The 13,226-nt window shown below is 43.0% G+C and overlaps 1 protein-coding gene across 2 annotated transcripts in view; it reads left to right on the forward strand.

The window, feature by feature from the left end:
* C8H10orf71 (chromosome 8 C10orf71 homolog) overlaps positions 1-12,784 on the forward strand; it is a 73,807-nt gene extending 61,023 nt beyond the window's left edge. For both annotated transcript variants that reach the window (XM_088169088.1, XM_088169089.1), the window contains exon 3: positions 531-12,784. In XM_088169088.1, coding sequence (XP_088025214.1) covers positions 706-5,271 — 4,566 coding nt within the window. In that variant the 5' untranslated portion in view covers positions 531-705 and the 3' untranslated portion in view covers positions 5,272-12,784. The remainder of the gene's footprint in view (positions 1-530) is intronic.
* The last annotated feature ends 442 nt before the right edge of the window (positions 12,785-13,226 follow it).

Consider the following 13,226-nt stretch of genomic DNA (forward strand, 5'->3'; position numbering starts at 1 on the left):
GAACATGCACAGTAATCCTTTTTACCTGTAGTACCATGTTGTTTCTTCAAACAAGGGTTGTGTTCATGGCAATTATCATGACAAAGCTGTGACAATTAAGTTTTATCAACTTTTCTTTCATTTTGGACTTAGTGTGCAATGATGTACTCAGTGACATCTTTTTTTAAGTAATTTTTGTTACTAATTCTTCGTGGCTAAAAATGGATTCTTCTGAATGGATGCACAGCATTTGGAAGTGTTTGTGGTTGGAGGCATGGAAAGGGAAGTACTTGAAATTTGTTTCTTATGTCCTTGTTTAAGAGCCCAAGTAAAGAATATGAGATGAAAACACTTTTTTAAATGTCCCTTTCCAGAAATTAAACTATCTACCATGGGCTACTTGAATTGACCAAAATAACAGTGACTTTTCATGTTGTCCATTGTTTTGCTGGCATCACAACATTAGTCAGTGACTAAGATATCTGGAAAATGCTCTCTGTCTAATAGTGTTAATATAGAAAAATAATAATCTATAATTTTTGGCTTTGCAGAGAAGAAAGTTTCCTTCAGCTATTCTGCAAGATGAGTCAATGTGCAGCAGCACCATCTGGAAGAATGACTTTGTGCTTGTGAATTGCAAACAGCTGGATCTGCTTCACAAATTCACCTGCCTGCTCAAGACTGAAACTAATCCTTTGGATACTTCACCCATGACTCTCATGAACAATGCAGGGAAATAAGAAACACACAGAAGGACACAGTGATTCCTCAAGTATTGGGAGTCTCCTGGATGATGCAGACAGAGAGGTGAGCAGCCTCACAGATCGAGCTTTCAAAAGTTTGTGTGTAGCAGAACTCGAAGACCCTTACAATGAAGCAGAGCTTTCCATTTCACCTGACTTCGCCCTCCAGTTATCTGCTAAAATTCACTCAGGGACGTTGAACCATGACATCAAGAAAAGCAATGTCTGTGACAAGCTAACAGCAAGAAATAACGAACATACAATATGGGCTTCCACATTCCAGCAGTTACCTAAGTGTGCTTTGGAGGAGAAAAGGATTGCTAAAAACACCTTTGCTATGGAAAAGAAATTGAATTTGCCAGTCCCTGGTCCAAGGAACAATAAGCATGTTTCAAAAGTGTCCTCATTGATTAAGACATTTGATAAGACTGCAGACGAAGGGTCAGGAAGTTCTCTGATAGCAAATAAGCAGCCCATTAAGAATAGCTTTCAAAAATACAAAATAAATCATGGCAATGATAATGCTTCCTGGGATGATACAGACATTTTAAGCATCCACAAGGAACTTTCTGAATTTTCTGAGGCTAGTCAAGGTAGCCACTATCTCAGTGGCAAACATGAGTCGCAGAGAAGACCTAATAAAATTGACCTGAGCTATGGGGACTCTGATGGTTATCCTGTGCTGATTGAGATGTCAAAAGTAGCCAAGTCAAATTTTTCCCATTCTTCTAAGAAGGCTTTAAAAAACAGAAACTTGAAAATTAATGAGCCAGCAAAAAAAGGTAGTTTTCTTCACAGTGAGAATAGTGCTTTTGAATCATGGAATGTTCATCATAAAAAAATGACAGAAAAGGAGGAATTTGTTGACACAAAAATGAAAAAAGAAGGTCTTGCATACCTGGAAGAATCACCATTTGTTAAAGGATCCCATACACATGAACATAAATTGTCAGCTGTCATGACCACTGCTGCTAAGAAGACAGAGAAAGATTTTCAGCCAACCCTACAAGAAGCCTCTTTCTGTCTCCGAGTTGTACCTCAGGGTGCCCTCCCTTCAGAAACCAATTTTCCTGCTGCTTTCCCTCCCACACCTCCCCCTAGGAACCACCTACCCCAGGGTCCCCCTCGGCCACCCCCTGCCCCACCTGCACTTCCTCCGCCACCCCCGTCCCTGCCTGGCCGTCCCTCAACACCCCCTACCCCTGAAGCCCCTCCTGTGCCCCCACCCCCAGTGCCAGCTCGGCTGTCCCCCACTGCCTTGTCCCAAGCCTCTGTGTCACCCCAGTCTGTGTCCTACAGGATGGTTTCACCCTCACTCAGGTTTGAGACACCCAGTCCGCCTCCACCAAAACCCTCAGCTGAGCAGGAGTCCCTCAGCCCCCCGCTGGGCAATGCCTGTCCACCCTGGAGGAGACAGAGAAGGGCGGCAGGGAAGAGACAGGCTGCAAAGGAGAGGCTCACAGGCAGCCACAAGACCTCACTGTCTGAAAAGGCGACTGGTGCTGACCCTGGTCTGCATGTGGCTCCTCTGGCTAAACAGGCAAACTCCCCTGCGCCCAGCAGCCCTTCTTTCAACATCACCCAACTCCTCACTCCTGTCATACCACCAAAACAGGAGGTGGGCACTGCTGAAAGTGAGCTGATCCCGCTGACACCTCCTCCCACAGAGAGCACAGCCTCAAGAGACCATGAGGACAGCACTTCAGATGATTACAGGTCTTGGGATAATTACAGGCTGACAGCATCAAGTCTGTTATTTAACCTAAAGGATGTGCGCAAACGTGTTAAAAGCATTTATACCCCTTCTCCCCTGCTAAGGGCCTTGGAGGAGAAAAATAAAACAAGGGAAAATATTCAGGAGAGTACAAAAACGAATACCTCATTCTCAAGTTTGCATGACAAAAACGAGAAAAATATTACAGAGAAAGATGAATTGAGTGATATAGCTTATGTATTGCCTAGCAGTGTTCATGACAAGGACAGTAAAACTGATTTAACTGGACACCTCACAGGAAACTACCTGGCTTTGAGTTCACCCCAGACAACAGAAGACCTTCCATTTTACCAAACTGGAGACAGCATGCAGCAAGACAATTCAGAACACCAAGATCTGGTTAAAAACACAGGGGATAATGAAAATTTCCCCTCTCTCAGACATGAATCAAATGAACCTGATTTAGGAAAACATCAGCAGTATCCAGCACAGAGACCATTCAGTAGAGACAATGTAGACACAAAAGCTGGGCAGCCCATGCAAAATCACAGTGTGCAGGGTGAGGAAAATGAAAGTCAAGCAGCTATTCAGAATGAAAATTTTGCCTTCAAAACACTCCTAAGCCAACTCTCACCAGAAGAAGATGAGCCTTACAGTGACACCCAAACCAGCATTGTGGTACCTGGCCATGAAGCACGAGGCAAAAGAAGCACTAGTTCTTCAGAGCAATCCTTTGTCTCCACAATGGAGCAGCCACTTCAGGAAGAGCCATTTCTGCCAGGGCCCCTGATGGAGCAGACGTGCCTCCAAGAAAGCCAGAGGACTGACAGTGAAATGGGTTCAGGAAGTAAGAAAAGACACAAGGAGAGAGGGAAAGAGTTTGGGGAAGATGAACTGCAATACTGTGCTTGTATCAGCCCTGCTACTAGTGCAGCAGAGAAGAGGGAGGGAAGTGTTACTGGGAATGAACAGAGGAGCTTGAAAGAGAAACTAGGGAGAGAGAAAAGGGAAGAGGCCAACAGCACAAATTCTGCGTCTGATGGTATAAGAGACATGTCCATCCCCAGGTCTGAGGAGCCACAAACAACATCATCAACCAAACCCAGTCTGTTTATGATTAAAGATAACACATTCAGGTCACCTCAGGTCATCAGGACTGTCAAGCTGCCCCTGCTCCGGTCATTTTCCCTGGATGATACAGTGAGCAGCAGTTACAAGGAAATGGAACGTAAGTTCATGTCCCCAGCAGTTCACAGCAAGCAGCACCGGAACATGCTGCATGCCCAGGAGGTTGGCTGGTGGGCATCAAGACACAGAGGGCAGCAGAACGTGAGAGATGGAGCAACTGACAGAGAAAAAGAAGCCAGTGAGGCTGGATCTACTTCAGTAACACTGGATCCCAGTCTTCTGGAAGATACAGAGAGCTTTTCATTTGGAAAATTGACGGAAGAAGATGAAAATACTTGTATGTTGTTAAACAAATTTGGGAAAATGAATGAGGAAAGTGTCTGTAGAAGTAAAAAGAAGCCTACAAAGGCAAGACACAGCTTAGCAGAGCCAGTTCTAGGTCTGGAAAATGACCAAGCACAAAACAACCCCAGCTATCCTGCAGAAAGAAAGACAAATTACTTTAAGAATCATCATTTATCTAACCGCAAAGGGGGCTCATGTACAAAAAAAATAATATCTCGGGAGGCAATTTCCCCTGTGGCTGGCTCCATATTAGAGGACCACACGTGTTCTTCTGTATCCAATGACACTTTAGAGGACATCCTGCATACAGAAGGTGCACCAGTTTTGTTAGACAATCTTTCATGCTCTGCTGTTGCAAGCCCCAGGTCAGGAAGAGCAATGCATTCTCTTGCTGCCAGTTCATTGTCAGATAAACCAACCATTTCTGGCCTTAGAGAGACGGAGGATGTTTCAAATCCTGCCTTGTTGAACATGGCACTGGAGAGGCAAGCTTATCTGCCTGCAGAAGAGATAATCGATTCAGCACAGAGGAACCTGCTTTCTGATGCCACAGGGAAAGATGTGAGACTGGAGCCTAGGGGACTTGGTGGCAGACCAGCTGGCAAGCCACCCACTGTACCACCTAAAACAGAAAAGGCTCTGCGCCGTGCTAAAAAGCTGGCAAACAAGAGGAAAAAAGTGCAGGAGCAGCAGAAAAGCCATCAGACTGAGCATACAGATGCTGTAGGGGGAAAGCCTACTCATTCTGGAGAGACAACAGTATCTGCTACACCCTTAGGATATCCTCCCCTTCCCTCAACTTTTACTCCCACAGAAACCACAACTGGGAAATCTAGACTTGCACCAGCAGCAAACTCTTCACCCTCTTCAACCCAGCGGAAACTGCTCCAAGACCCTGACTCTGGTCAATACTATGTAGTTGATTTACCAGCTGAAGTTAATTTAAAGACATTTTATGACCCAGAAACTGGTAAATATGTTCAAGTCTCAATCCCTTCCTTGGAACAGAACTTACACCAGCCCACCTCTTCAGAAATTAAGAATTCTCCCTATGCCTCCTACCCTAGAGCGCTGCCTTTACCAGCCTCATCAGTAGCAGTGCTGAAATCACCTTCCCAGCTCTCTGAACCTGCCTGGTCAGGCCCTGCTGGACCAGAGCCAGCTGAGCTACCTGAAGATGGCCAGCAGGACTACAGATACACTGAGTCTGTGGATACTCAACCCTACACTGAACCAGCCTCCTACCACCACGATGCTGGAGAAACTCAAGTTCACTTAGGAAAGGATGTGAGCCCAACCCGAAATACTGGCATTGTCACCCTCACCAATTTAGATGATTTTGCTGCTGAAGGAGTATCTTGAAAACTGACCTAGCAAAACATGCCAGCTAGTGTTTTTAAGAACTGTTTGGACAGACACAAGCACACGAAAGCACATGCAGATTTGATATTTGTACAACACTTTGTCTGAATCTCATTGTGGTTTGGGTGGGAAGGAAACAAAAGCTGTTCATGTTGAAAGATGCAAGGTAATGACCACTCTGAAGAAAAGAGAAACTGAGTAAGCACCAAATTACTAGTGAGATGAAGGAGCAATGCCAGCTAGACAAATACATTTGGCAATGTGAAGCCACTGCTTGCTGCTGCTGCTGCTTTTAAGAAGGCTGGGATAGCCAAAGCAAGTGTCCAATTGCCCAGATGTGTTGCATGATACATAACACAAAATAAAACCTATGAGACCATCCTATGCATCCTATGAGACCTAGAACTGATGCTGCATCTACTGAACTTTCCTCACTCACTGCCTTTGAACTATATTGACAGGTAGAAAGTATGTGGCTATAAATATGCCATATATGCAAGACCCATTTTTTGCACAAGTTGATTGCCCTGATGTCATTGACAAGGAGATTGTATACTGGATGCACAATACAACAGCCATGTCAAAAAAAACCCTTTTAAACAACCAGAATACAGTTGCAGCTGCTCTAGACTTCTCATATACTTTTGCAGTGTCCACTAACATGCTGCTGAATTCTTTATATTCCTTGATAACATCCAAATAGGTTCCCCCAGAGTCAGGGTTTATTTATAATAAATAAATCAGGTTATCTTGATATTTGGCCTGAAATATTTTGGTGAGGAGCAAGGTTGAATGAAATCCCACAAGAGTATTTAATTGTTTGTTCAGATAAGAAGTCCTTTGCTATTGCAATTGAAATGTGTTTTGTTTTGTTTTCAGGCTCCCACTGAAACATAGAACTAACTTTTAAAACCTGAAAAATGTACTTGAGTTTGATCTGTGAATTCTGTGATTTAATACAAACAAACAAACGAACCAAATATTCAGAATGTCCAACGTATTAATTTCTAGAAAACTGCTTCTTTCAGTTATCACTTTGCATTGAAAGATCTGTATGAAAATATCACTCATCCTTGCATAAGCTCTTTTTTATCATCATAGTTAATGAGGAAACCTAGGTGAAAAGATGGAAAAATTGAATGTATTGTGCCTGCTTGTAAATATCTATATTTGGAGTATTGGCTTAGTTTTTTCTGTCTCATTTTCATACTGTTTTCCCCAGTTACAGCTGAAGTGCAGAAGCTCTAAGGAATAATTATGCCAGTGACTTTCAGCCTGATTCACACCTTAGGAAATTTTTACAGGATTTTTTTCAGCGAAGCAGCTCTTGACTTCCTGAAAAGAAAGGGATGAATCAGGCCTTTGGTTAATGAATAAAATGTGGAGACAGGACACAGGCACTGCTCCACTCTCCCAGTGTTAGTATTTATGACAGAGTTTTTCTTCAGTAAGTATCCCAGGACTGAAGCCTCTCTTGGGACACAGACCCACTTTACGGTTTTTCTCCTTCCTTAACCTGAACTCAGCTCTCAGCCTTCCTCTATCCCTGACAAGAGCCAAGTGCTCACAACCTGTCCTGGTCTCACCAGACAGTTCCTTTCATCAGTGCCACCTGCTGAAACATTTCTCTTAGACAAACACTAAGGGCATCACTTAATTGATTACAGTGGGGTTTGGATTTAGCCTTTAATGATTTTCTAAGGTTCATTTCACCTGTTACACATTTTTGATTTGGTAGGTTTGCAGCAGAGGTGTGGGTTGGAAATGAAGAAGCTTGTACTGGTATGGTTTGGATTTTAAGCACATTCAGACAAATGCCCATATTTGAATAAACATTTGTTGTTCAGTTTTCCACCCTGGAAAGTTTTTAGCACCTGACTGAATAAAGCCCTGGGCTGTCCTCAGAGCTGACCCTATTTGAGCAGGAGGTTCACCCAGAGATCTGAGATTTTTTGCAGCCTGAATTATCCTGTGATTCTGTTCTGAAAACATTAAAATTTAAACTAATTTTGACTTGGAACTCAGCAAATGCAGTATTCCCTGAGAAAGGGCTCATTTTGAAAGATTTTTTTTTAAACTGAAAATCAGGAGTTCTTCAGGAACGAGAATTCATTTTCAAGTTGTGAAATTAAGGGGAGTGGCTCTTACTCTAAATATTTTTAGTCACAAATATTTTGAAAACTGATGATGCTATTCATGTTGCACTTCTCTATTGCTGTCACTCTATACAGCATAATGTCTATGCAGTATAGAGCAGCATCTCATCCACATATTAAAATATAATTAAATAGATCCATTAGAGTTTTCCATGGTGCATTTAGACAAAACCTATGAAATCTCAGAACCTATCAGAGTGCACAAGCCCTTTTGTGTGTGTGTGTGTGTGTGTGTCTGTGTGTGTGTGTGTGGTATTACAAATTTTAATGCCATTAACAGCCACAAATCAAGAAGTAGGCTCTCAGAGGACAGGATAAAAGCTTCCTTTCCAAGGGAAGACTGTGGATATGAGGTATCTGTGAACAGATTAAAAAATGAATGGTAATCTGATGGAAAAAAAGTGTATGTGTATTTTAAAATATCCCTTTTACTTCTTTAGCTGTTGTTTGTTTTATAGACATGCACGCTTCTGCACCCTTTTATCAAGGGTCTCCTAAAACTCTTATTGTAGAGAATAGGATGCTCCATTATACTGCTTCCAGGTGTGTGAGGAAAGCAGGGTGCATTTTTCCCTCTGCTGTTAAGGTGAACCGAACATGGACATCTAAAGAGGAACCAGTCCTAACTTGGATATCAAATACATTTCACGTAGGACTTCTTCATTTCCATCATCCCTTCCTGCTAGCTTCAGGGAGCTGCATTCACAGTGGGCTGTATCTCTGAACAGCTCCCACAGGGGGTTTGACCTGCAGAATTTGTAACTAAATTGTTGTAGCAAGGTAGGGTCTTCTCCAAAGTAACAAGTGACAGCACCTGAGGAAATTACCTGAAGTTGCTCCATGGAGGTTTAGAATAGACATTAGGAAACATTTCTTCACTGTAAGGATGCTCAGCCATTGGAATAAGCTGCCCAAGGAAGTACTGGGATCACCATCCTTGGTGTGGTGAACACTTGGTGCTAAGTTAACTGTTAGTCATGATTTTAGAGGTTTTCTCCAACCTTAATGATTCTATGATTCTGTGAAATTAAACAAATTGGGGCGTTTTGAGATAGATAAGAAAGTGGTTCTTGTCTCGTATCCAAAGCTTCCCACACTTTGCCACAGGGCATGAATGATATTAGAAATGTATTTCCAGGTCCCAGCCTGGTATTGAGCAGGAACCCATCAGCAAATCTGTCTCTGGCCCAGACCAGTTGGCTGCTGGCCAACTTCTTGCTAGGCTGTGGGAGTGTGTGTGTACAAACACACACATGCACCCACATAAGCTACCCCATATATATATGTAATATACCTGCAAAACTGCTATTTGCATATTAATATAAGAAAGCAGTAATGCCTGTGATGGTGAACACAAAATGTTTGTGTGTTAAAAGGAAGATAAATGACACATTTTCAAATAACAAATATTTTTAGTTCCTTGTCCTGTTCTGTTTATGTTTGCTGGGGAGATGTTTTCCATTGCTGCTGTGGGAAACAGGGCTAGAAGAGGTCAGTACTAGGCAGAATGAGAGCTGTAAATTGACCCTTTTCTTTGGGGAAGGGTGCTATGGGAAACGTGCAATAGTCATGAAAGCAGTTGTAGGAAAGCACTGTTTAGTGGCAATGACATTAAGTTGTAGGTTTAAGAGGTGTTGAGGCAAACCAAGCCAAATTCTGCCTTGCCAGCAGACTGTGGTTAGGACTAAAGAACACAGCAGGTTTTTGGCTTGCACAGCAGGCTGAAGGGAGCAAGGGACATTGTTTTCACTGTTTCCTTCTCCTGCACCTAGTCTTTGTGCATGTTGCATTTCTTGGTGCCCTGAGGTCCTTTACAGTGATGATTCTTCCTTGGCAGGGGTGACTGAGGCTAAACCTGACTTAGCTAGTCTTTGATCCTAGGGCCAGAACTGCCTCTCTCTGAATCTCTTTCTCCTCGTGGGGTGACTGCAATGCCAACAGTCCAGCTGTCACATGGCAGACTTGGACTGCCATCCCACAGCCATGGCTCTGTCCCAAGGGCTTGAATTTCCTCATGGAAATTGCTGGATTGGTTTTAGAGAGTTTAGTTTAATTGAAATGGCCTACATGCATGGATTTTTGTCAACTCCTCCTTGGGTGTTCAGTGCCTTCCTAAGTCATCTGTCCAAGAAGATATATGTCATCAGCATGTTCCATCAATGCAACTGTATTTGCAAATAAGTAATTATTTATTAATTAATAAACAAAATAAATGGGACTTGTTTTATAATTCTGGAATGACTTCTAGCCAGCTTTTCCATTGTAATTATGTGTCATTGTAATTTTCTCTCCAGCTGGCACAGAAAGTTGAGAACAAGGAAGTGTGTGTGTATGTGTGTGTGTGTGTGTGTGTGTGTGTGTGTGTGTGTGTGTGTGTGTTTGGTATACAATTAAAAGATCTAGGACATGACTGGATGCAGGGCTTCCTCCCCCTTCCTCCCCTTCCTAAAGGGAGGGAGCAGGAGACTGGGCAGAAACACCTCTGGCCCACGACTCCTGCAATCACTCCACCCTCCCTGTTATGCAGGAGCAGTGGTCTGTCTGGCCAGAGCACCATAGGGATATGGTGCCAGCACCCAGAGGACATCAGGTCTTTTGTATTCCCTGTGTCCCATCCTGGGGGAAGTTACCAGGTGTGTAATTCGTCTTTTTTCACATTTCTCCTAATTTTCTCTTATTGTAGATTGTGTTATGAAACACAGTGGAGACTTCTCAGAGTGATTTTGGCTCAGCCCTTGTCCAGACTGGCAATTTTATTTAGGTTTGCTCTGTTTTCATCCCTGAGTAGCCCAGAAGTCCTTGCTGACAGTGAATGTACTACTGTAATATGAATACAACAGACCATAAAGAGAATAGTTGGCTGGTTATGTTTTTACCAGAAATACACTGACAGGTTTGCATTTCTGTATTTGGGGGATATACTCTGCTTCATTTCTGAGTAAATAAAAAACTCTGAGTTTGATCCCCTCTCTCACTGAAAAGCAGCATCAGAGGCTGGTGATATTGCACATGATGGGTTACATGGGCTCTTGTGAATACATATAAATGTGTAATTTGGAGCAACTGGTGTACATCAGTCATTTTTATTAAAGAAACTCTGCTTCAGAGCCTTATAGGAGATAAAGAACATGGAACACTTGAGTAAATTGAACTTCAATGTGTTTGGGGTTTTTTTGTGAAATCCTCATTATAACAACAGAGGTCAGTGATTAATTTATTTTGTCTTTAAGATGATTATTCTGGTCTTATGATGATCTCACATTTAACGCTGTCCTCTGATACTAAATATAATATTGTAATTACAGGGTTTAAATGGATAGGGAATGGCTGAAAATGACCTGTGGTCTTCCCTTGCTTCTTTTTGATATTCTCAAAGTTTTCATGATGTTGATTTCTCACATTTGATAGTCAGGTCTTTGGTACTATATGGCCAATTAGAGACTTGCTTCTAATATGCTATGGAACATACTTAGAAAGCAGCATTCCAATAGTGCAGAAGAGAAATCATTTATGTCCCAATTGACTAAAGCTCTGTGTTTTTATTAAAGCAGATTTAACACAAGCCTTGGGGGAAGCAGCTTGCAGTGGTAAAAATAAGCACTTTCCTGTGCCCAAGTCCATATTGAATAATTGAGGCCTGGGGTACTTTGAAAGAAGGAGAGAGGGAAGACTCTGTGAGAAGCAGGGACAATCTTTGAAATCCTTCTAGCAATGGAAAGAAGTGGAACACCAGCAAAAAGTAAAAAATGTTCAAAGCTGCAGATGCACTTTGAAAAGCCAGACCTTGTCAAAGCCAAGCTGCCTGACAGGCTGACTCTTCCCTGTGCTGGTTTGGACTCCCTTGTCATGGAGCTCCCCAGTGTGTTCACACACTGGCATTCAGAGCCTCATCCTATCTCAACTCTCCTTTTGCTTGCCTAAAGTTGTCATGGGGAATGGCAGCATGCAGAGCACACAAAAATGGAATTATTGCTGTGCCAGCATTGTCAGTGGTGTCACCAACTTGAAGCGTTTCAGGTGAGCTAAGGGGCCTTCTTCAGGACCATTCTTACATCGACAGGGCAGAGATGACAGACTCTGAGATTAACATTGATCCTTCTTTCTATTCCTAGCACTGATAAGCTGCAGGGGATGGGAACTGGATCTGGTCCACGAGAAACTCTCTTTGATTGCCCTGAGATTCCTAAAAGTCTTTTGGTAGAATCAGTTTCTTCTGGGGAGCACTGACTGCCTGGAACAGGTGCCCTGAGACTTCATCCCTTCCCAAGGAATGTGGGTGAAAACATTCCAGCGTTATTCCATGGCCAGAACTGTCTGTGCTATTTGAAATTTCCAAAAGGAAAAGTTAGAAAAAGAATGAAAACAGAATATCCTATCACTTTATAATAAGACAATGTTATTGTTGATAGTGCACCCATACTTGTGTAGAGATGTATCTAGGTATGTCTACATGTCTGTATTAACTTACAGATACAGCATTCATGTTCTTCTGAAGTGTCTGGACATGCTCTAAACAGTGCCTTCAATGTCCTTTCCAGCTCTCACTTGTCTGTGCACATGTCCTATTACCTGCAGCTCCCACAGAGGAACTCCATTTTCCCCCAGGATCCTCATGTTCCACTCCCCTAGGGAGATGAATGTTTGCTTCTTTCCAGGTTCTTGCCAGGACCAGGGCTGTACCTGGTGTGCCCCCACATCTCCATCTCTCTGCTGGAGGCAGGGTGGTCACCCACACATTGTCCCCTCTTGCTAAAGTGGTGCAGTTGGTGAGTCTGGGGGCAGGTGGATCTGCAAAGGGGGATGGAGATGCCCTTTTGTTCACTGTGTTCCCTTCCCGAACCCCCTGCATTACCAGCCCGAGACACAAACACTCCTCCTGGCAATGGGATCAGCCCCAGCAGCTCAAACCCGCAGCAGAGTTGGCCCTAGCACTGATCCTGCTGCCATGAACTCCTTCCCTTAGCAACCAGATAAGCCCTAACACAAACCAAGCAGGATCAAATACCAGCTGGAGTACTGGACCAAAAACCTACTGACACAGCCAAGTCACATGACTGCACCTCAGCAGGAATTTTCCAATAAAACAGCTTCTTTGCTGAAAAAGACACTGCTTTGACAACACTGAAACTGCTGATAAAAAACCTACATATTTGGAGTGTTAATTTTTTTTCGTCTCCTGTCTTCTCAGATGGGAAATTTGCTCAAAAATTATTGTGAAGCCCTCATTTGCTTACATGGATATCTAAGTGAACAGTCCTGGACCTTTTCTTTTGAACTGAAAGTACTTTTTAAAGAAATCATTCGTTTAAAAACATGTATGATGAATTTGAAGCTAAAGAAAAGGGTTTAAAATATCACTCTTTTTTTTTGTTTGTTTATTTCTTTGTACTTTGTTGAGCTGAATACTGTTTTGATTTTTTTTTCCCCCAGTGTTTGGGGGTTTTGGTTGGTTGATTGGTTTGTTTTGCTGTTGTTAGTGGCAGTTTAGGGGTTTTTTTTGTCCATTTTGGAATGAAGAAGAGATGTTACCGTCACCAGAATGGCTATGCGAGGGGAACAGTTTGTGATGCAGCCACAGACAAGCTCCCAGCAGCAGCTGTCACGATGAGCCACAGCGGAGCTCCCTCTGGTGCTGGACTGTCCGTGCCTCTGGATGCAGCTGCCAGCGAGCAGCAATCTTCTATTAGCACTGCAGGGGGCTATTCCCGCTGTGACTAACTGCGTTTTCCAGCGGTACAGGAACCTGGTTGTAGATTTATATCCTTCTGGGCATCCGAGACATGTTTAATGGTGTGCAAT

The sequence above is a fragment of the Sturnus vulgaris genome, chromosome 8, assembly GCF_052056855.1.
Source record: "Sturnus vulgaris isolate bStuVul1 chromosome 8, bStuVul1.hap1, whole genome shotgun sequence".
NCBI lineage: Eukaryota > Metazoa > Chordata > Aves > Passeriformes > Sturnidae > Sturnus > Sturnus vulgaris.